This window comes from Ranitomeya imitator, chromosome 7 (genome assembly GCF_032444005.1).
Source record: "Ranitomeya imitator isolate aRanImi1 chromosome 7, aRanImi1.pri, whole genome shotgun sequence".
In the NCBI taxonomy this organism is placed as follows: domain Eukaryota; kingdom Metazoa; phylum Chordata; class Amphibia; order Anura; family Dendrobatidae; genus Ranitomeya; species Ranitomeya imitator.
In genome coordinates, this window is record NC_091288.1 from 220,511,460 (window position 1) to 220,536,125 (window position 24,666).

Below are 24,666 nucleotides of genomic sequence, written 5' to 3' on the forward strand. Positions count from 1 at the left end.
GAGATCTAGGTCTTCATGATGTTGTTTAGAGATCTCCTTGGTTTTCATGGTGGTGTTTGGAGATCTTCTTGGTCTCCATGGTGTTGTTTGGTTAGTGGTGCCCCTTTCTTAATGGTGTTACAGCCTCTGTGACCTTTCAGAGAAGGTAAAGTGTGTATCCTGAGAGACATGTGACACTTAGATTGCACACAGGGGGACGTCCAGTCACTAAGCATGGGACATATGAAGACAATTGCTTGCACCAGAAATTGTTAGGGGCTTCATCGTAAAAGGGGTGAATACATATGCACATGCTAATTTATTTAGTTATTTGATCCTATAAATTTAATTTATGCCTATATTTTTCTCAAAATTGGTAAAAAAGCCGAGGGGGTGAATACTTTGACAAGCCACTGTATGGTTCTGTCCTCAGAAATCTTTTGGTTGAGGATTCAAACAGGAAAAGGCTTGCTATTTTGTAGTATCCTGAAATACTACTTTGTCTTGTTGTTTCTAATCAACTTGTCTTATTTTTGAATAAAGATTGTTTAGAACCACGTGTAATGAGTCTGTGACTGGAATTGGTGATTGTAATAATTTTTTATTTTTGTGGTTAGCTTTAAAAATACAAGAAATCAATTTTTATTAAATGTTAATCATTTATTTATTACAACATGTATTGATCAAATACGTCTCAATGTCCTCAGTGACCCTGATCAATGTCTATTACTTGTATAGTCTGGGTATCTTTTGTACTATAGCCAGGGTTTCCCAATCTCCAGTACTCACAGCCCTCACCAAGTCGTATTTTCAGGATTTCCTTAATGTTGCACAGGTGGTAGAAGTATAATCAAGACATCAGGAATTTTCTAACCTGTACAATACTATGGAAATCCTGGGAACATGGCCTGTGGGGCTGTGAGAACTGGACTTTGGGAAACACTATACTGTACTATAATAAAATAGCATGTATTTTACTAGAGCCAATAAAAGTGTCTTTTTTTAGTCAACTAGACTTTCATGTATGACAAACATGTTACATTCTTCAATTTTTAATACATTTTGAAATGTATGAACATTTAACGAGCATTTTTAAAAACCAATTTGGTACCTGAAACTTCCCATCACAAAGCTACACCATATTCTGTCTTAATTTGAGCTAAATATTGTAAGCTTCTCTCAAACTGCGGAGAGCCTGATCTTGAGTAATTGTCTTCCACTCATCTGGGATTTCAGCTGGCTCGGCAGAATAGAGATCAGCAAATTTAGCATTGAACTCCCTGAGAACAAATTTCCAGTAGTCTGAAGCTCGAATACTTGTGTCAGGTTGAATTCTCCATTCTGGATAGATTCTTCGATATTCTTTGTAATAGCACCCGTCTCCTCCTGTGTCTGGATTTATGAACATGTCATTGGACAGGACATCGGTGGTGCAGATGGAGTTACAGAGAGCGTTGCAGTCTGACCAGGTATATTGAGCCAGTCCCTTTGGTCGATGAGCTGATGCAAAATGTTCCCTGTGATTAAAGCCTCCAGACTCGCAGGGAGCTCTGCAAAATGGACATTTCTTGCCACATCCGATCACAATCTTGAACAATTCTTCTTGAGGAGTGAATTTTAAATCAAAAAGTGATTCAATGTTCACCGATTTCATATCTGACATGAATTCTTCTTCCAACTCTTTGAGATACAATTCCACATCACTGGAAAACTGAGAGATGTTCACAGTATTTTGGAAAGACACTAGTTTTATATCATTTTGTGTTATCACCAAATAATTTCTCAAAATTTGACAAAATCTGTCAAAAAATGTTAATATATCAGGACTTTTTTTTACATATGGATCTCTTAAAGCAAATTGAATTTTTTTGCAAATTGAAGAGATGAGATCCTGAATCAGTATGTGCAATTTAGAAGAATCTTCATACCTCTTTACAACATATTCTGAAATCCAGTTTCTTATGTACATTTCATGTTCATTAATGTATCTGGCATAGTTGTGGAAGTTTTTCATTTCCAGTAGCTCCTTTAGAACATTAAACTGGAAATACTTTGGGTTCTTGAACTGGACTCCATCCGTGCTGCTCAAAATAGAGTCTACAACTATTCTCCCAAGGTTCTTGTAGATGTGCACTTTCATTGCACGCTTAAGAGTTTGCTGGCAGAAGCTTTTAGCTCTTGGTTTTGATTCATCCTTGGGTTGGAACTTGCTTTTAAATATTGAAAAATACCGCTTTTTCAAATTATTTAGAAAGTGGTTTGGATCATTTTTTGAGCAATAGTTTTCATTCATCTTCTGAAAGTGAGGGACGGCTCTTCCCAAAACATGTAACATTAGGTACACCTCAAACTGAATGTTGGGATGGAGCTTTTTCACCTCTTTCTCATTCAAGCTGTGATTTATCATGGTCATTAATTCTTGGCTGTAAATTTCATTATAATCATCATTTAAAGTTAATATACTCATGACATAATCTTGGCATTTGTTTGTGACTGACATGGCTACGTCCTTTAACTTTATTAAGCAATCTTTTGTGAAGATCTCTTTAAGTTTACTCCATACATTGTGATCAATGTAAGACTTTTCCACTTTAAATGATCCCTGTCCATATCCTGCTAGAGACCTTACGTTCTGCAGTATTTGGTTTGCTGCAGCACCTCTTTTTCTCATCTCTCTTTTGAGTTGTTCTAGCATTTCACTCTCTATGTTTCGTTTCTCCACTTGACGTACATGTAAACTGGACAATATATTTCCCCAAATAATTTCATATTCTTCCTTCAGCTGATCATCAGTCAGATTTTTCGGCTTTCTCTCAGTTGTTTTCAAATATCGGCAGATTCTGTCTTCGATGATCTCATGGATGCCACTTTGCATTTTTCGAACTTCACGTGTCCTGTTGTGTATTTGAACAGTTTCCCAAAATTTGGTTAAAATAAGAACACTGAGGTCCCGTTTAAGAAATTTGGAATAACCAATGAACTCTTCCTTGTGTCTTTCTACAAGGTTAACATTATTGTGGCCACTGCTAAATATATTTTCCAACTCCTGGGTGATTTGTGCTTGTTCCTTGTCTAACATTTCTTCTCCTGAAGTCTTAACAGATTTCTCTATTTCTTCTATCACAGTGTTATTTTGTAATTGATTCTTAATTAGATTTTCTTGCTCCACCAACCACAGCTGAACATGTTTTTTGAAGTTCCATTCTAGTTCTGAATATCTTGTTAACAGTTTATCATATGCTTCTGCTACTAGAATATTCCTGAAATTGAAAATGAAAGTTTCATATTTCACAGCCATCCATAAACTCCTAATCCATTCATGAAATGTGTTTAGCTTCTGAGGAGCAGGAGATCCCGGCTGTTGCAGAGATTCAAGCAGTTTTGTTTTCAAATCAAAAATGTTTTCACTGTATCCAGAACTAATTGATGCCATTGGCGGTGCACCGAGGAAAAGGTTAGGAATGTAGCAGGTGTTGGTTTCTGGACTGTAGTCAATAATATCTGTAAATTTCAGCAGTTTTGACCTTTTTTCCATTTCTGCTGCTTTAATTGTCATTTCATTCAAATCTTTTAGAAGTTTTGTTCTTGCAGTCATATTATTATAATCAGCAGAAACATCCGGCACATTCTGATGTATAAAGTGACATTTGGGTCTTTTTCCAACTTCATTCATTCTAAGAAATGCATGGACAACAACCTGTAAGGTGTCTTTCATATCTGATACATTTTCCATAGATATGTTAATGAGGGTGACATCACTCAACCCAACCACAAGTGTGGCCAACTCATTGTCATGCTCATAATTGTCAGCTAAAGATTCTTGTTCAGGGGTTTTTAACCCCTCAGTGTCAATCACCAAAATAAATTCACAGCCGTATACCTTAGGGAATTTATCCTTCACTTTAATGAGAGTCATGAAGGCTCCTCGTGTGCATCGTCCACTGGCCACAGGGAACTGTAGACCAAACATGGTGTTCAGGAGGGTGGACTTCCCTGAACTTTGCACCCCCAGCACAGTTATCACTCTCATCCTGCATTGACCTCCGGTTTTCTTATCCAGCTCAGTCAGGACATCAGTTATCCACTGTAACGGAATGTTGGAGGCATCTCCATCTATCAGTTCCAATGGGAACCCATCCAACAACAGTTCTGCTGCTATTCCTGGGAGATTATTGAATTGCTTTTTATTTGATGATACTTTTCCTTCTTTGACCACAGAACACTCAGCCTCATAAAACTGACTCATCTCTCGTAGAAAATGTTCCAACCCTAAAGAACTCTCAGAAATTTTCTGACCTATGTTTTTTAGTTCAGTTTCATTTGATGTTTGGTTGGTGATTTCCTTTTTGAAGTCCTCGCGTAAAATTGATAGATTCTTTCTAGCAATGCCATCAAGGAAGAGTTTCATCCATTTAAAAAAATAACGTCTTTCTACTACATTAGATTTTGTCAGCACCTCGATGAATGTGTGGACATCACTGGAGACTTTACTGTTATATTGTTTTTCTTGTATCTCTTTGCATTGCATCAACAATTTGTTCTTGTATTCCGTACTCTTCATTTTACCCTGGTCTTTCATTCGGCAGATTTCTTTTTCAGTTTTTGACAATTTCTTCCACAGCTCCCCCTGTAGTTTTAATCTTCTGCTTTTATAGTCTGCCACATTCTTTATTTCCTGAGTGATTGACTGAGCGTGTTTTTTAGCTTCTTGGCATTTTGTATTGAATTCATCTACTTGTATGCCAAGTTGATGAGCTGTGTGTGACATGTCAATCAGGCTCAAATGATGAGACTGTCTTTTTGTAAAGTCTTCAATGTACCTCTGCAGTTTCTTGATCAAATCTGCTGTGTTCCTTCCATTTAGAGTTTTACAATTCTGGAATGTATTGATCATGTCCTCGGTGTGTTTGGCAACTTGCCTCTCGGTGATTAGGTAAAAAGTGACATCTTTACTCTGATATTCTGACAGAAACTTGACATTTTTATCTGTAAGTTCTCTGCAAAAAATAAAAACAGCTGATGACACTTCTGTTAAAAAGGTGAATTGTTTTCTGCTGTAAGTAATGTCTCCATGTAAATTGCTAACAGCAAAAGGTTCTGGAAAAGAGTTTGATGCACCAGGAAAAAAGTAAAATATTTCAACTAAGCCACATGAGAGTGTTTTATGAACATTCCCACTTTCCATGTCTGGATTCACAAAATGGTCATGGTTTTGTCCCTGATTCAGAATGCTGTTAAGAAATTTAGATTTTGATACACTCCAATCCCCCAGCCTCACAAAAGAGAAAACTGGCGCACTAATGTTCACCAAATTGTCTTCTCTAAAACCTCTGTTTTCTGCTAATGCTTGTGGTCTCCATCGTTTTACAATGTCTCTCATGGCCCAAAGCAAGAAGGTAAATGTCTTCCCATCACCACAAGGGAGCAGCAGGGGAACAGCAAACTGACACATGGACATCTTTAACATTATCTCTTGTTGTAAAAAGCTGTCGGAACAATGCAAGATGGCACACACAACATCCAATGGGTGGATAGGGACTTGTGCTGTGTCATCATCAAGCAGAAAGTCACTATTATTTCTACACAACTTTTCAGGGTCTTCTGCTTCCTCTAAAGTTGTGCTTCTTGCTAATGGATTAAGGGCCATGATCTTTTGTAAAAAATACCATGGAATATCTTCAACAGTATTACATCTTATATCCTTCATGGTATTTAGCCCAATATCCAAAATGTCACTGCTAGTAAACTTAGATGTTGCATATTTTCTGATTCCTAGATGTTCCAGAGTTGCTGAAAGTGTAGATGAGCCTCCTGTAATAAAAGAATGTAAAGTTCTGTTAAACTTGTATGCTTGAAAGTAGAACATTGGCTATATGGGCTGCACAGGTGTATAGGCCTAATATACATCTTCCTGAGGAAATGTTGGGCTGGTACAATACGAGCACCTTCAGTTCAAGAAGTACTGGGGCCTGCTCCTTCCTGATCTCCAAACATTAGGGCCTTGATTATTACTTCTTGGATCTGAAGGTACATAGCTGTCTGGCCTGCACATTGTGATAGCAGGAAAGCGTTGTATATTTCATCTGTGCGATGTGCACAGACAGCTTCTTGTACCACACCTTGGTTTTTCTCATGGCACTGTACGGTTGGAGGACTTGATCAGAGAAATCAACTCCCACCACGTTCTTTTTTCCCCAGTACACAGTCTGGTTTGTGAACCTGTGTAGAGCTATGGTGCTGCCATCACCATGTATGGTCATCAAGAAAAGGATATCTGTTATGACCTGGTGGTCAGGACAATAATGGACCTGGTGGTTAAGAGCACACGGAATGACCTGATAGTTACTGATAATATAGGACGAGCTCTGAGACGTGGGACCTCTGCTGACCGCAATCCCTAATCCTATCACACACACTAGAAATAGCCGTGGATTGCTCCTAACGCTCCCTATGCAACTCGACACAGCCTAAGGAACTAGCTAGCCCTAAAGATAGAAAAATAAAGCCTACCTTGCCTCAGAGAAATTCCCCAAAGGAAAAGGCAGCCCCCCACATATAATGACTGTGAGTAAAGATGAAAATTACAAACACAGAGATGAAATAGATTTAGCAAAGTGAGATAGAGGATAGGAAAGGTAGCTTTGCGGTCAGCACAAAAAACTACAAAAAGACCATGCAGAGGGCGCAAAAAGACCCTCCGCACCGACTCTCGGTGCGGAGGCGCTCCCTCTGCGTCCCAGAGCTTCCAGCAAGCAAGACAACAATCAAAATAGCAAGCTGGACAGAAAAATAGCAAACCAGAGAAAAACAAGCAGGAACTTAGCTTCTGCTGGGAAGACAGGTCACAAGAACGATCCAGGAGTGAACTAGACCAATACTGGAACATTGACAGGTGGCATGGAGCAATGATCTAGGTGGAGTTAAATAGAGCAGCCAGCTAACGAATTAACCTCGTCACCTGTGGAAGGAACCTCAGAAACCGCAGCCCCACTCACCACCACCAGAGGAAGCCCATGGACAGAACCAGCCGAAGTACCATTCATGACCACAGGAGGGAGCTTGACAACAGATTTCACAACAGATATCCCTCTTGTCCTTGTTTTTTACCACCAGCATGCAGTCGCTACAATGGTCTCTGCTCTCACCCTTTGTGAGCAGCTACCCACTTAGTGTCTTAGGAAGGCCTCTCTGATTTTTGTGGACAGTACAGCAGGTTGCGGTAGCTTGCACAGAGAGGGACTTGAAGAGTGGGATGCTGGTTTAAAATGATGTACATAAAGGTGATAACTAGTGTTGAGCGATACCGTCCGATACTTGAAAGTATCGGTATCGGATAGTATCGGCCGATACCCGAAAAATATCGGATATCGCCGATACCGATATCCGATACCAATACAAGTCAATGGGACATCAAGTATCGGAAGGTATTCTCATGGTTCCCAGGGTCTGAAGGAGAGGAAACTCTCCTTCAAGCCCTGGGATCCATAGGGAGGTGTAAAATAAAGAATAAAAATAAAAAATATTGATATATTTACCTCTCCGGCGGCCCCTGAACTCAGCGCGGGTAACCGGCAGGCTTCGTTGTTCAAAATCAGCGCTTTTAGGACCTGAGAATCACGTCCCGGCTTCTGATTGGTCGCGGGCCGCCCATGTGACCGCCACGCGACCAATCACAAGCCGCGACGTCACCGCAAGCTATTGACGCGCTCATTTTTAAAAATGAGCGCGTTAATGGCTTTGAAAGACATAGCGGCTTGTGATTGGTCGCGGCCACGCGACCAATCACAAGCCGCGACGTCACCGCAAGCTATTGACGCGCTCATTTTTAAAAATGAGCGCGTTAATGGCTTTGAAAGACATAGCGGCTTGTGATTGGTCGCGTGGCCGCGACCAATCACAAGCCGCGACGTCACCGCAAGCTATTGACGCGCTCATTTTTAAAATGAGCGCGTCAATAGCTTGCGGTGACGTCGCGGCTTGTGATTGGTCGCGGCCACGCGACCAATCACAAGCCGCTATGTCTTTCAAAACCATTAACGCGCTCATTTTTAAAAATGAGCGCGTCAATAGCTTGCGGTGACGTCGCGGCTTGTGATTGGTCGCGTGGCGGTCACATGGGCGGCCCGCGACCAATCAGAAGCCGGGACGTAATTCTCAGGTCCTAAAAGCGCTGATTTTGAACAACGAAGCCTGCCGGTTACCCGCGCTGAGTCCAGGGGCCGCCGGAGAGGTAAATATATCAATATTTTTTATTTTAATTCTTTATTTTACAGATCCCTATGTATCCGATACTGATACCCGATACCACAAAAGTATCGGATCTCGGTATCGGAATTCCGATACCGCAAGTATCGGCCGATACCCGATACTTGCGGTATCGGAATGCTCAACACTAGTGATAACCTTGATCCAGCAGTGTGTGCACCATAGCCTACACAATTGTTCCACTCAATCCTATGACGGAAGAATTCATAGGGTTAAATCCCAGTGTTGTTCCCTTCATAAACTCAAAAATTGTGGGTGTACTCTGAAGTACTCTCACACAGTTTGTAGGGCTTAATTCCATACCTGGCCCTTTTACTGGGCAGACATTGCCAGAATTTGAGCCTCGCCTTGAAATGAATTAGGGACTCATCCACGCAAATGTCCCTTTCGGGCATGTGCACCTCAACAAACTTGTTACTAAGTGATTAATGACCGGCCAAACTTGGAAAAGGTTGTCAAAGTTGGGGTCGTCTCAGGGAGCACATTCTGCATTATCATTGTAATGCAAACATATGGATTGCCTCAAGTCATTTACGGGTCATGGTCATGCGGAACACTGGAGTATATACAAAACGTCAACACTCCAATCTTGCCGAAACTCTGGCTTCTTCACTCTCCCCATATGAAGAATCATGATCCAAAACGTCATCATTTCTACTGCATCTACAGAGGTTCAGTAAGAAAATCATGAAGGGTGGTTTTTTGCCAAAAATTGCAAGGCATACAAATTTGTTTGAGCCACCTTGTGATTTAAAAAAGCCTCAGTCACAGAAAAAGACTTTGAAAAAGTCAATTTCTGTGAGGTCAGTGGTGTCAAATAGGATTCCTGATTTCTCCACAAAATCAGGAACCTGTGGCTCATAATCTTTGGGAAGTGAGGTCCATACAGGGTCAGTAATAGTGTGCGCTGGTTCAGTTTCTGCTATCAGTTGTCTGCGTAAAGTATAAAAATATACTTTAGTAACCTGTGCCTACTACAGTCATTTTTACTCAATTTAGTTTGGGTTAGTGTCAGATAACATGGAAGAAAAGAATCACATCCGTGCGTCCTACAGCTGTCGAGCGCTGATCACTGATCATCAGTGATCGGCCTCCGGTTGTTGCTTTATTTTTTTGGCGTGATATAGGTGACTACTACAGTATTTTCTACTGAATATAGTCAGTGTTCATTTCAGATAGTTGCGGAACTCAGTAATTTAATTTTTACTGACATCCATTTAGTAAGTTTGTTGTTTCTTTTACCAAATTTTTATATTCTTTATTTTATTTTTATCTTTTTATCTTTCTAGACTATTTTTTTGTCTCCTATAAATAAAAAAAAGGTTACACTAAACACTTGTACACACACAAACTCCACATACATGAAAAAATGTTGTCCCGTTCATCCAAAACCCGGTCTTCAGTGGAGGAGGCATACGCTATTCCTTGCTTCTGACACTGATAATGAGGGAAAAGATCCCACCTTCTTACTTTTTTCCCACTCTTCCTCAAGTGATACCAAACCACCACACAGATGCCTCAGGACTGAAAATGAGCCAGCGCCCACCGTTAGTGACCCTCTGTGGACCTCATCTCCTGAATATTATGAGCCACAGATTCCTGATTTTGTTGCGCAATTAAGAATCCAGTTTGACACTACCAGCCTCACAAAAATGTACTTTTTCAGTCTTTTTCCATGAGGATTGTGTAAATTTCATGGTGACTGAGACAAATTTGTACACTTAGCATTTTTTCATCCCAAAATCCTACTTCATCATTTGAAAACTAGACCTCTGTAGACGCCGTAGAAATGATTATGTTTTGGGGCTTTGTTCTTCACATGGGAAGAGAGAAGAAGCCAGAAATTCTGCAATATTAGAGTGTGGATGTTTTGCATAACGCTCCTTTTCCACATGGCTATGCCCCAGACATTCTTTGAGGCCATCCACAAATTTTTGCATTACAGTGGTAATGCACAATGTCCTTCCCAAGATGACTCCAACTTTGACTTTTCAGAGTTCTGCCGGTCATTGACCAATTCAGCAAGAAGTTTGCTGAGGTGTACATTCCCCAAAGGGACATCTGCATGATTGAGTCCCTAAAATAGTTCAAGGGGAGGCTCAAATTCTGGCAATACCTGCCCAGTAAGAGGGCGAGGTATGGAATTACAAGCTATACCAACTGTGAGAGTACCTCAAAGAGCACTCAAATATTTAGGGTTTATGAAGGGGAGGACACGCAGATTCAGCCCCCTGAATGCCCCTTTTGTCCTCTGAGTGAGTTGGAAAATTGTGTGAGATTTGGTGCACCCACTGCTGGATTAAGATTATCACCTCTATGTAGATAACTTTTATACCAGCATGCCATTGTTCAAGTCCCTCTCTGCGAAAACTACCGCAGTGTGTGGTACTGTCTGCAAAATTCAGAGAAGACTCCTTGGCACACTAATTGGGCAGCTGCTCTGAAAGGATGAGAGCAGAGCACAATGTAGCGACAACATTCTGGTGGTCAAGTACAATGGCAGGCAAGAGGGAGGTCTTTTTCTTGAAAATCATACATGGTGATGGCAACATCCCAGCACTGTATGAGGTACCTCAACACAGGTCCACAAACCATGCTGTGTACTGGGGTGCAACAAGAACATGGGGGGAGTTGATCTATATGTTCAAGTCCTCCATCTGTACACTGCCATGAGAAAAGCAAAGGTGTGGTGCAAGAAGCTGGCCGTGCACATAGTATAGATGGCAATGTATATGGTAACTCTTTCACGATGTCCAGGCCAGACCAGGACCTTCCTTCAGTTTCAAGAAGTAGTGATCCAGACCGTAATATTTGGCAGTCGGGAAGGATTGTGCCCAGCGTCGGACTGGGGCACCGGGACACCGGAGAATCCTCCAGTGGGCCCCGCCCCCTGGCCCTGCCTGCCTCCTTCATTTGTCCCTGCAGTGCCCAGGCTGCCTCATTCACGCTCGCATAGTGTGTGATCATCTCATGTCCTGTGTGAGAAGTGCAGCCGCGCTGCAGCTCCTTCTCCACATCACATGACATCACCACACTAGTGGACCATTCATTACCGCGCGCCGCGCTCAGTGCTGGGCTGGCTGCAGACAGTGCAGTGACTAGTACTGTCTGCAGCCGCTGCAGTGCCGACTGTGCGCTACTGGCTGCCTGGCTGCTGTCATGCTATTGAGAGCAGGCAGCCCGTGCGCAGCGATTCGCCGCTCAGCAGACCCGGCCACGGCACTACCCCTCCTCACCCCACCAGCAGCACCAGTCAAGAGTCACTCAGTCTCAGTCACATACCATTGCATACATTTGATTTGCATGAGCATCATTCATGATCTTCTCAACTCCGCCTCCTCTTCTAGTTCTGTGGTCTGGTTGGACTACGGTATTTTAATGCTGGTCGACTGTCCTCCTGCCCAAGCAGCACAGAGCCTGCACAGGCGCACTGAGTCCTGCACGATCATTCATAGTCGGAGTCGGAGAGGCTGCAGTGCTGCGCTGCCTGTAGCTGATGGTTCACAGACAGTCCAGGAATTTCCTGTCTTAGTGAGTCACTACTATTGTAATAAATCAATGTACTAATGTATGTAAGACAGTATGTGAGTAAAATATGCCTGCAGGCTGCAGCAGTAGACAGCCACTGAGACAGTTATGGGAGGCCCCCCCCCGGCCCCTGCAATCTAAAGCGGTGACACAAGGTGTGGGTCTGGGGGGCCCCCATATAAAATTTCTAATTTCCTGTGGTCCCCCTTCCCCACTGTCTCCTAATTTGCTGTGGGGCCCGGTCACCTCTCCCACCATTTCACCTCTGGGGAAGGGGCACACAGGGGGCCCTCAAGAAATTAGGTGACACAGTGGGGAAGGGGTCCTCAGGAAATCAGGTGACGTGACACAGTGAGGAAGGCAATATACTACTTGGCTGGGCAATATACTACGTGGCTCTGTGCTGTATATACTACGTGGCTGGGCAATATACTATGTCGCTGTGCAATATACTATGTGGCTCTGTGCAATATACAACGTGGCTCTGCTGTATATACTACGTGGCTCTGTGCTGTATACTACATCACTGGGCAATATACTACGTGGCTCTGTGCTGTATATACTACGTGGCTGGGCAATATACTATGTGGCTCTGTGCTGTATACTACATCACTGGGCAATATACTACGTGGCTCTGTGCTGTATATACTACGTGGCTGGGCAATATACTATGTCGCTGTGCAATATACTATGTGGCTCTGCAATATACAACGTGGCTCTGTGCTGTATATACTACGTGGCTGGGCAATATACTATGTCGCTGTGCAATATACTATGTGGCTCTGTGCAATATACAACGTGGCTCTGCTGTATATACTACGTGGCTCTGTGCTGTATACTACGTGGCTGGGCAATATACTACGTCGCTGTGCAATATACTATGTGGCTCTGTGCTGTATATACTACGTGGCTCTGTGCTGTATACAACGTGGCTGGGCAATATACTACGTCACTGGGCAATATACTACGTCACTGGGCAATATACTACGTGACTGGGCAATATACTACGTGGCTCTGTGCTGTATATACTACGTGGCTCTGTGCTGTATACAACGTGGCTGGGCAATATACTACGTCACTGGGAAATATACTACGTAGCTGGGCAATATACTACGTAGCTGAGCAATATACTACGTGATTGGGCAATATACTACGTGACTGGGCAATATACTACGTGGCTGGGCAATATACTACGTGGCTGGGCAATATACTACGTGATTGGGCAATATACTACGTAGCTGGGCAATATACTACGTCGCTGTGCAATATACTACATCACTGGGCAATATACTACGTAGCTGGGCAACATAGTACGTCACTGGGCAATATACTACGTAACTGGGCAATATTCTACATGGCTCTGCTATATACTATGTGGCTGGGCAATATACTACGTGACTGAGCAATTTACCGTACTACGTGCCTCTGCTATATACTACATGGCTGGGCAATATACTACGTGACTGAGCAATTTACCGTACTACGTGCCTCTGCTATATACTACGTGGCTGGGCAATATACTACGTGACTGGGCAATATACTACGTGACTGGGCAATATACTATGTTGCTGGGCAATATACTACGTTGCTGGGCAATATACTACGTTGCTGGGCAATATACTACGTTGCTGGGCAATATACTACGTGGCTGGGCAATATACTACGTGGCTGGGCAATATACTACGTGGCTGGGCAATATACTACGTGGCTGGGCAATATACTATATGGCTGGGCAATATACTATATGGCTGGGCAATATACTACGTGGCTGGGCAATATGCTATATGGCTGGGCAATATACTACATGGCTGAGCAATATACTACGTGGCTGGGCAATATACTACGTGCCTGGGCAATATACTACGTGGCTGGGCAATATACTACGTGACTGGGCAATATACTACGTGACTGGGCAATATACTACGTGGCTGGGCAATATACTACGTGACTGGGCAATATACTACGTGCCTGGGCAATATACTACGTGCCTGGGCAATATACTACATGGCTGGGCAATATACTACGTGACTGGGCAATATACTACGTGCCTGGGCAATATACTACGTGGCTGGGCAATATACTACGTGCCTGGGCAATATACTACGTGCCTGGGCAATATACTACGTGGCTGGGCAATATACTACGTGCCTGGGCAATATACTACGTGGCTGGGCAATATACTATGAGACTGGGCAATATACTACGTGGACATGCATATTCTAGAATACCCGATGCGTTAGAATCGGGCCACCATCTAGTAAATATATATTCACCTCCCGCTTTGGCAGCGTTCCAGTGATGTTGGGGCTGGATCTCATTGTTATGAGCACTGATGGGCGGCTTTGGTCTTGGGCAATCCCTTTCAACTGAGCGATACATAATTGTGATTATACAGCGTTTTACATATTTGGAAAGGTTGTACTGTCAGAAGCTGTGTGTCTCAATGACTCCCCTTGTAATGTCACTCACCCGAAATATTACAGCATCTCCCCTGACCACAATGGGCTGTGATATCACAACAGCTCCATAACTGATGCCAACCTCATAAAACGACATATGTGATGAGTTATCTGCCGTGATGACCAGGTAGTGCCAGTCATAGATCCCTATGACATTTCTTGTATCTGTAACCATATAGGTATTTGGATATAGCTGTAGAATGGGCCCCTAGGGTCAATTCCTCCTGTGGGCCCCAGACACCCCAGTCCGACGCTGATTGTGCCCCAGTGCTTCTGGAACTGAAGGTGCCCGTGTTGTATCAGGCCAACATTTTCCCGGTGAGGTCCCATCCCTCAAACTACAAAGAGAGAAAAGTCACAAAAAAGTGCAAAGAGTGTTACAGGAGTGGGATGCAAAAGGACATCATTTATCAGTGTAACATCTGCCCTGACAAACCTGGTCTGTTTATTAAAGACTTTTTCAGAGTCTACCACTCATCCATGGACTAATAAATTTATGACTTACTCAACTCGCATATGCCAACCTGATGCACTCTACACTACTCACGTATGCCACCACATAAAAAATAAATATCCCAGGAATGCATTAGATTAAATTCCATCTAGGATCACTAGTGGAGGGTTTCCACTGTTTATGCGTTTCAGAGGCTCTCCAAATGCGACACGACACCTGCAGACCATTCCATCAAAGTCTGCATTCAAAAACGTCACTCCCTGTCCGAGCCATGCCATGTAATGTGCCCAAACAGTAGTTTTCCCCCATAATTGTGTTTTTTTTTTCACAACTCAACATTATAAATTTCTGTGGTTTTCCCCCACATATGGGGTATCTGCATATTCATGAGTAATTGCACAACAACTTTTGTGGTCCTTGTTCTCCGGTTACCCTTGTGAAAATGAAAAAAAAAATCAGGGCTAAAAGATCATTTTTGGGAGAAAAATGTGATTTTGTTTTTTTCCCAAAGCTCAACGTTATAAATTTCTGTGTAACACTTGGGGGTTCAATATGCTCACCAGTGTCACCACGCATCTAGATAAGTTCCTTGGGGTTTCTAGTTTAAAAAATGGGGTCATTTGTTGATGGTTTCCACTGTTTACGTACATCAGGGGCTCTACAAACGGGACATGGCATCAGCTATCGATTCCAGCATATTTTACGTTCAAAAAGTCAAATGGTGCTCCTTCCCCTCCAAGCCCTGCCGTGAGCCCAAACAGTAATTTTCCCCAAGCATATCAGCGTACTCATAAGAAATTGAAAAAACAATTTTGGGATCCATTTTATAATGTTACCCTTGTGAAAATAAAACAAATTTGGGTCTAAATAAACATTTTGTGAAAAAAAAGTTAATGTTCATTTTTTTCCTTTCACATTATATCGGTGTCTATGAAGCACCTGAAGGGTTAATAAACCAAAACGCCAGAACTGGCCCATCTAATGGACGTTCCAATTCTGTAATGGCTACAGGCTGTTATTTTTAGGCTGGGAAGGGGACAATATCAATGGACCTTCCCAGCCTGATAATATCAGTCCCCAGCTGTCTGCTTTATCTTGGCTGGTTATCAAAAAATAGGGAGGACCCCACGTCATGTTTTTATAAAATGATTTATTTAGTTCTCAGTAGCGACCTGGGTGTCAGAGATGCGTCTTCCCCATGATGTTTCCATCCATTTCAGCTATTTTCCTGCCCCCTCCCTAAAACTTCTGTAAGGGTTTGCCAGAAAAATGCTTGAATTTCCCCTTGACTTCCATTATACTTTTTACTCTAATAACAATCTCCCTGCTCGTGAGAATAGATGATTTTTATTAAGAAATTTAAAAGTTGCTTGTTTTTATAAGGACATCACAAGTTAATGCATTTAAGAGGGTGAGACAAGACCTTTTAATCATTTACTGCCCAATGATAGATATGTCTGTTACGTGCTTGTACTAACACACAAATGATTACTATCGCTCTCATGATGATTTTGCATTTATTGCATTATGTCCCACAATATTGCATCACAATCTATAATATAAAGCCAGGCTTTGGCCTTAAAGCATGGAATACATGCTGTTAGCAGCAGGTATATCATCTAAGTGGAAGACAGATCTGTCTTGTTGATGGCATCTCATGATGTGAGCTCGGGAATCGGGGTGGTAATGTAGTGAGATATTAGTGTCTGACCATCACTTTGCTCATACCTGGAATATTCACGGTTTTTTCTGGTGCTGGAGGAGATTTTTCTTTTCTATACATCTCCATGGAAGGTTTTCTATCAGCTGTAAGAGACAATAGGAAAATGACAAAAATAAAGTCGTTCATACTGACAAATGAGGAAAGAAACCTTTAGCTGAATTGGCTTCATATGAATTATAGGAACGCTCTGGGCAGAATGTAATGAACGCCAACTACAGGTATGGCAGTGCCGTATGCAATCAGATTACATCGCCCCAAATCCATGTTTCATGGATTTTAGCTCCTCTGAGCCACGAACTAAGTGTAGGAACTCAGTTTATTCTGCAATGATCGTTTAACCCCTTCACCTCGAAGCCTGAGATGACCGGGCCAATTTTTTCAATTCTGACCTCTGTCACTTTATGAGGTAATAACTCTACAGCTTAAATAGATCCTAGTTATTCTGAGACTGTGTTTTTTTCATGACATATTGTACTTTATGCTAGTGGTAAAATTTATAAGATATGAATTGTGCTTATCTGTGAAAAAAAAAAAACGGAAATTTGGTGAAAATTTTGAAAATGTAGCAATTTTCGAACTTTGAATTCTTACGCCCTTAAACTAGAGGGTCTTATCGCACAAAATAGTTAATAAATAACATTTCAGATATGTCTATTTTACATTGGTATAATTTTGGAAACATAATTTTTTTTTGTTTGGAAGTTATAAGGGTTAAAAGTTGATCAGCATTTTCTCATTTTTACAACAAAATTTACAAAGACATTTTTTTAGGGACCTCATCACACCCTCAAGGTGTGGAAAACCACATTCAAAGTGTTTATTAACCCTTCAGGTGGTCACAGGAAAGCTAAAGGTTTGATAAAGATCTGGTTTCAGATCGAAACGCGTCACTTTAAACCTCTCCCCCTTTTTGTCCACACTGCTGGAGGAGTTTTTTCATCCTTATCAATTTTACTATGGATTAATAAAAACTGAAGATTTTTCGGAGCTGAAACGCCTACCTTTCAGCCTTGCCAAATTTCATATAGGCGATAAAGTTTAGGATCGTCTCAGGGAGGACACTGCGCATTATCACTATAATGAAAAAATTTGTGTCTCCCTTGAAGTCGAGTCCTTGTCATACGGAATACTGGTGTGCTGTAGATTATATAGTGTGCTGTAGAGTATATCAGTATAAATCTGAACTTTGCCACCTTCAAAAATTTTCGGATGACTCTGTGGTTGTGGGATGCATTAGGGGAGATCAGGGGGATGAGGAATATAGAAGGGTGGTGTCGAATTTCGTGGATTGGTGCAATGGTAACTATCTACAACGAAATGTTAAGAAAACTAAGGAGTTGGTGGCCAACTATAGCAGGATAAAGATGGAATGCTTACCGATCACTATTGCTGGTCAGGAGGTAGAGCATTTGGAGAGTTACAAATATTTGGGGGTCCATTTGGATAGCAAACTGGACTGGAGATGCCACTCAGAGTTTGTCTACAAGAAGGGGATGAGCAGACTGTATTTCCTAAGGAAACTGAGGTCTTTTAATGTGTGTAGCAAAATGTTAGAAATGTTCTACCAGTCGGTGGTGGCAAGTGCCATCTTTTTTGCAATCACGTGCTGGGGTAGTAGTGTGCGGGCCTCTGATGCTAATAAGCTGAATAAGATTATTAAGAAGGCAAGTTCTGCTGTGGGCTGCAATCTGGACTCTTTTGGGGAGGTAGTGGAGAAAAGATCTCTGAGAAAGTGTATGGCAATTATGAACAATAATGCACATCCACTATATGAGCTATTCATGAGACAGAAGAGCACCTTCAGCAAAGAGGTGTAAGAAGTAAAAATATAGGAAATCGTTTGTGCCAACTGCCATGGGAATGTACAACAATAACATTAGGGTTAAACCACCAAGGTGAATGTCTACTTATTTCTCTACATTTCAGTTCACTTGTGTATGTCCTATTCTAATGTATAATGTTCTTCTGTCAACAAACTGTCATGTCAACTATGTAATTCCTTTATGATTTTTATGATTTAAGTCGTGCTGCTGTGATACCATAATTTCCCACGGGATCAATAAAGTGTATCGTATCGTATCGTATCCAGTATTGCCGAAGCTCTAGTTTTCGGATTATGCCCATATGTAGCACAAATCCCCAAAATTTCATCATCTCTGCTGCATTTACAGGGGTCCATCTGGAGTATGATGATGATGGATTTTGGGTGAAAAATTGATGAGCATACAAGTTTGTCTGGAACACTACAAGATTTATTATTTCCTCTCTGAAAAATAATTTTAAGAAGTCAATGTTGGTGAGGCCTGTAATGTCAAACTGGATTCCTGAGCTGCCATTCAAATCTGGAACAACGGGCTGATAATTTTTGGGGGTGCAATCCATATGGAATTGATTGCTGCAAGAGTTGCAGAGTCCTAGGGAGACTTGCTGGGGGTCCCTCCTTACTATATGAGGAGGATGAGGAATAGAGGAATGTGGGATCTCCCTCACTGGCTGAATCCGTGTCGGAGGCAAGGAAAGCGTATGCCTCCTCTGGTGAATAGCGTCTTCATGACAAATAGGCCATTTTTATTAAACTTTTCAAAAACCCTCGGGGTGTGTGTGTATGTGTGTAAGTGGTGCTTTGCAAATGCAATGTGTGGGGCTTGTGTATAGGGTACTATTTATTATAAAAGTAGAGAAAAAATAGAGAAGGAGGACCACAGAAAAAAAATGAAAAGAAAAATCAGATGTAAAAACAAAAATTTTGTATTAAAAAAATTACACTATTGCCCTCCCTATAAATTTACCACGTGCTAACTATTCTTTTTCTTTTGCAAAAAAACGAACAGAGGTCACCAACAATGTGACATACGCTACCCTCTGCAGTAGAAATTACGCTGCGATAACAATTTTTTTTAATGAAAAAGAAAGCCGCTACCTCCCTACCTATACAGAGACTCTGTACAATTTTTTCTCTAAAGCCAAATCTGACATCACCAAACACTGTGACGCCCGCTACTCTAACACCCTACCTCGCTCCCTATGAAACTACACTGTACTAACAACTATTATTTTTTTTACATCCGCTAAGCTATCTAGCTAACAAAGAAAAAGTCCCTTGACGCAGTCTCTGATCAGCAGCGATTCTGATCAGAGTGCTGTGGACACGGGAAGAGCAGGAGTGCTTAGTGCAGGACGCCGCACACACAAAAAAGTGCGCTAAAAATTCAATTGGTAGGAAATGAGAGGGGAGAAGAGGGCAGCCATCTTAATCTGGTTACCGAGTGATGCAGCGCGGTGACCGGAAATAGTGGCGCCGTATATACACTTCGCTTTGCATGTACACAGCTCCCATGTGATATCTGTGTGACACGTCCCGGAAAGAAATGGTCTGGGAAAAAAAGCAATGAAATTATCTCTATTCCCAGGTCTGGGTGCTGACTACAACTGTCATCATCCCTGCCTGGTCTCCCTGCGATCATTGAGACCAGGCAACCAGTTATAATCAGCACCAGTCAACTAGGAATAGCGTGCATTAAATAAATAATTACATTAAAAAAACAGCGTGGAATCTCCCTATTTTTTAAAACCAGCGCAGATAAAGCAGAAAGCAGCTGGATTCTATTATCGGGCTGAGATAGTCCATGGTTATTGGCCAATCCCGAGCCTAAAAAAATAAGTCCACAGCCACCCCAGAATTGGCACATCACATCAAATCTGCCAATTATGGTGTTTTACCCAGTTCATCTTCATGCCCTGATGCATTGGGAATTGGGGTAATATATGGGTTTGATGACCACTGTGATTTGTCAAAAATGGCAGCTGCCATCAAGACCTGGGATTAGTAATGGAGAGGTGCAGTCAGACCCCCCCATTACTGACACGTTAGTGAAAAAAAAACCCACACACAAAAACAAGTCCTTTAATTGCAAAAAGCACTCCCTGACAATTATCTTCTTCTCATTTATTAACAAAAATTAAAGTAATCCACAAGGGTCAGCCATAAATTCATAATTAGGAGGTTCCATGAAGATTCCTCACTCTGCTACATCCGGAGGTTGTGATGAGCTGTGAACTGCTTTAACTGCTCACAGCGTGAGAAAGCGGTGACGTCTGTAAGGTTAAAGCAGTTCGTAGCTGGCGAATCACACGATGGTTACCATGGGAACCGCCGGCTGTGACCTGTGGTGACCTTAATGACATCACCGCTCATCATTGCAGTCGGGTTCTTAAGCTGCTCTTCTTGTGTTTCGACTGCAGTGGTGATTGTGTTACTCATTTAACCACTCGTCACTGCATCCCGATGTAGCAGAGTTGGGGATTGTCGTGGGACCTACGTATTATGGTTTTTATGGCGGATCCCTGTGGATTACTTTTAATTTTGATAATATATGGGTAATAGAGGGTATCTGTTGGGGTGTGCTTTTTACAATTAAAGGACTTTTCAGTGTGTATGACGTTACACAGCTGACAGCAACCGCAAACCCCGAATGCCACTGCACCAGGGCAATTGGAAAGAGCCAAGGCTAAATGCCAGAATTGACCCAGCTAATGGATGCGCCATTTCTGGGGCGGCTGAGGGCTGGTGTTATTACTCTGAGAAGGGACCAATATCCATTGCCCCTTACCAGCCTTTTAATATCAGTCCGCAGCTGTCTACTTAGTCTTTGCTGGTTATTACAAATTGGGGGTGACCCCACGTCATTTAATTTCAGAGTCTCCCTTTTTAAAAAGCAGTAAAAGATAAAGAGATGGCTGTGAGCTGATATTAATAGTATGGGAAGTTCAATGGCTATTGGCCCTTTGCCAGTCTATTAATATCAGCCCACAGCTGTCTATTTAGCCATCGCTGGTTGTTAAAAATATGAGGGACCTAACATAATTTTTTTAGTGTTCCCGCTTTTTAATAACCTGTGAAGGCTAAGCAGACAGCTGTGAGCTGTTATTAATAGACTGGGAAGCTCCATGGATATTGGCCCCTTCCCTGAATAATCTATCCATATATCTAACATCTATCTATCTTTTTATTTCTATATTTGTACATCTAACACCTAAACATCTGTCATTTGTAGTCTTCATTTTATTCCAGTGCTTTTCACACTGGTGGTGCACATGAACGGCACACGGATGATACATACAGACACGTACATAACGTATGCCACACAGATGGTGTCACACTGATACAATGATGGCATCCGGACACAGACCACGGATCTCACAGTACTGTTTTTTCAAGTACTGGAATCACCAGGAAGTGTGAAGAGGGCCTAAAGGAAAGGGCTTGCCAGTGCTGCACTTCTTGCGTATTAGCCCAGCCTCTATTGCAGAAGTGGCCAATAAGCTAAGCAGTAAACTTTAAACTACAAAATAAAAAAAATCAATTTTCCAGAGCGGAGAGGATTTTACAAGCACTTTGTAATTTTATCAATTTAAGAAGATGAGACAACCTCCTTAATCATTAAATAACCAATGTTGGGAATATATCCATTATATTAATCTTGTTGCTACTGCCCAATACCCCACAATATAGTAGCAGGAGTTGGTATTCTCAGCCATGATCCTGCCTTAAATGTAACCCTTTACATGCCTAGCCACGGCAGGCGCTGTGTCTTGCTGACGGCACATCATCATGTGATCTCGGGATTGTAATATAAAGGGTCTCATTAATTGTGAATCATTTAGTCCATACCTGGAATATTCCGTGGTCTTGGCACTGGGGGAGGTTTTCCTTTTCCACACATCCACAATGGTGATTTGTAAGAGATAAAATGAACATTATAAATATAAGAAAACTTTGATATTTGCAGATGATGAACAATAGCCTCAAATTATTTGGCTTCATTTAATTAAGGGATCCCTCTGGGTGGAGCTTATCTGTCAGTCGGCCCGACATGGAGGGTAATGACACATGCATTCAGAGTACAACATAAAATTAGTAGACAACCACCGAAATTTACTTATATATTTGGTAAGTTATTTTTACTCCTATTTTTTTGGTTTAAAATAAAATTAGATTTGTGCTTTCCTCACAGTGGACTGTTTGCTTAAAAAGTAACTGTTGATTTAATTTTTTACTTAATAAATGAATCGTTCACCTGAAAATAAGCAACTTTGTAAGCCATGCACTCTGAAGTAATTGGCTTAGGCTAGGTTCACATTGCGTTAGCGGGTGTCCGCTAACGGAATCCATTACATAGCGGCACTAACGCAATGTAACGGATCCGTTAGCGCACCCATTGACCGCAATGTATGTAGCGCATCCCTAACGCATGCCATTATTGGCATGCGTTAGCGATGTGCCGTTATTTTGTGACAGACCTCGAATGCTGTCTGCAGCGATTTTGGGTCCGTTCCCGCTAGCGCAGATTGGGCATCTTTGCTAGCGCGATCGCATAACGTGATCCTTTTTGGCAATTGCGTTAACGCAGTTCGTTAGCGTATGCACTAAACGGACTGCACTAACGCAATGTGAACTTAGCCTTATGTGCTAGAAGGTCTGCCCTCTCCTGTGGCTCACTCTGCACAATCCAGTGGTAGACTGGCAGACTCAGGAGGTGGTAAAGTGGATGTGAGTATCGTCAAGGACACTGCATGGGTAACTGGCTAGCTAGGGTGGATACCCAGTTTTTGCCAAAATACCTGACTGATTTTAGGGATGTGTTCTCTGAGCAGGGGTGCCAATAACTTCCTCCCTATCAACCTTATGACTGCGCCATTTATCTTTTTCCTGGGGTTAAGCTGCCTAAGAGCAGACTGTATAATATCTCTGGTCTAGAGAGGCAAGCCATGAAGGACTATATCGCGGAAAATTTGGCAAAGGGTCATATCAGACCATCCTCATCCCCCATTGCTGTGGGGTTTTTCTTTGTAAAGAAAGTATACGGGATTACGCCTATGCCTAGATTTCTGTGAACTCAATCTGATCACGGTCCGGGATCCATTTACGCTCCCTCTCATCCCAGACCTCTTTAAACAGATTGTAGGAGCAAACTGGTTTTCAAAAGTGGACCTCAGAGGGGCATATAATCTCATTCGCATTAAAGAGGGGAATGAGTGGAAGACAGCTTTCAATACACCTGAGGATCATTATGAGAACCTGGAGATGCCATTTGGGTTGGCGAACGCACCCGCCGTCTTTCAACACTTTGTAAATGACATCTTTAGTCACCTGGAAGGCAGATTTGTGGTAATCTATCTTAATGACATGTTAATTTATTCACCTGACCTTGAGTAAAGTAAGGTACATGTCAGGCAGGTCTTACAAATACTCAGAGACAATAAATTATTTGTCAAACAGGAGAAATGTATGTTCTCAGTTGAGCAGATCCCTTTTCCATGATATGTGCTATCGTAAACCAGTTGTAGCATGGATCTGGCAAAAAGATTGGGATTATCCTGAGGATTTGAAAACGTTACAATGGTTTTTAGGTTTTGTCAAATACTACCGTAAGTTCATCAAAAACTTTTCGATGGTAGCCAAACCACTGACGGATATGACTAGAAAGGGGACAGACTTTTCCAAGTGGTACAATCTGGACAGGAAGGCATTTGACACCTTGAAGAGGTGTTTTGTATCTGTGCTGATCTTCATATAGCCTGATGTCACTCAACCTTTCATCGTCTAGGTTGACGCGTCTGAGTTGGGAGTGGGGGCTGTGCTGTTTCAGGGTGCATTTCCTGGTAAATGGCGTCCATGTGCATATTTTTCGAAAAAACTCATCTGCTAAGAAAAATGATGACATCAGTAACGGAACTCTTGGCAATAAAATGGGTTTTTGAAGAGTGGCGTCATTTCTTGGAGGGAGCAGTTCATCTGGTTATGGTGATCATGGATCATAAGAATCTTGTATATTTAGAATCTGCAAAATGTCTAACGCCTTAACAAGACAGGCATTGTTCTTCACCAGGTTTAACTTTTTTGTCACATATAGACCAGGGAACAAAATATTAAGGCAGATGACTTATCTTGTTGTTTTCCTTGGAGTGGAAATAATTGTGAACTGGTTCTTATTCTACAAAAAGGGGTGGTTATAGCGTCTATATGCTCCAATCTTGAAATGAAGTTGTTGTCACTCAGAGGTATGTCCCTGCTGCCTACCCGCAATTCGGTCTTGGCTGGACATCCTGGTAATAGAGCCACCACTGATCTTCTTACTCAGAGTTTTTGGTGGCCAGAGGGTCATCAGGGTGTCCGGGAGTATGTAGCCTCCTGCAGTGTCTGTGCATCTTCTAAGACCTCTCATACTCACCCGTCGGGGTCTCTCCAACCATGGAAG

General features: G+C 42.0%; 1 protein-coding gene across 1 annotated transcript in view; it reads right to left on the reverse strand.

Annotated features, from left to right (window-relative positions):
* Positions 1-560: 560 nt before the first annotated feature.
* Positions 561-24,666, reverse strand: part of LOC138645629 (up-regulator of cell proliferation-like) — a 33,045-nt gene continuing 8,939 nt past the window's right edge. Inside the window, exons 5-7 of the mRNA XM_069735075.1 lie at positions 22,080-22,118; positions 16,414-16,491; positions 561-5,790 (exon numbers count right to left, since the gene is read on the reverse strand). Of these exons, the coding sequence (XP_069591176.1) occupies positions 1,139-5,790; positions 16,414-16,491; positions 22,080-22,118 (4,769 nt within the window). The 3' untranslated portion in view covers positions 561-1,138. The remainder of the gene's footprint in view (positions 5,791-16,413; positions 16,492-22,079; positions 22,119-24,666) is intronic.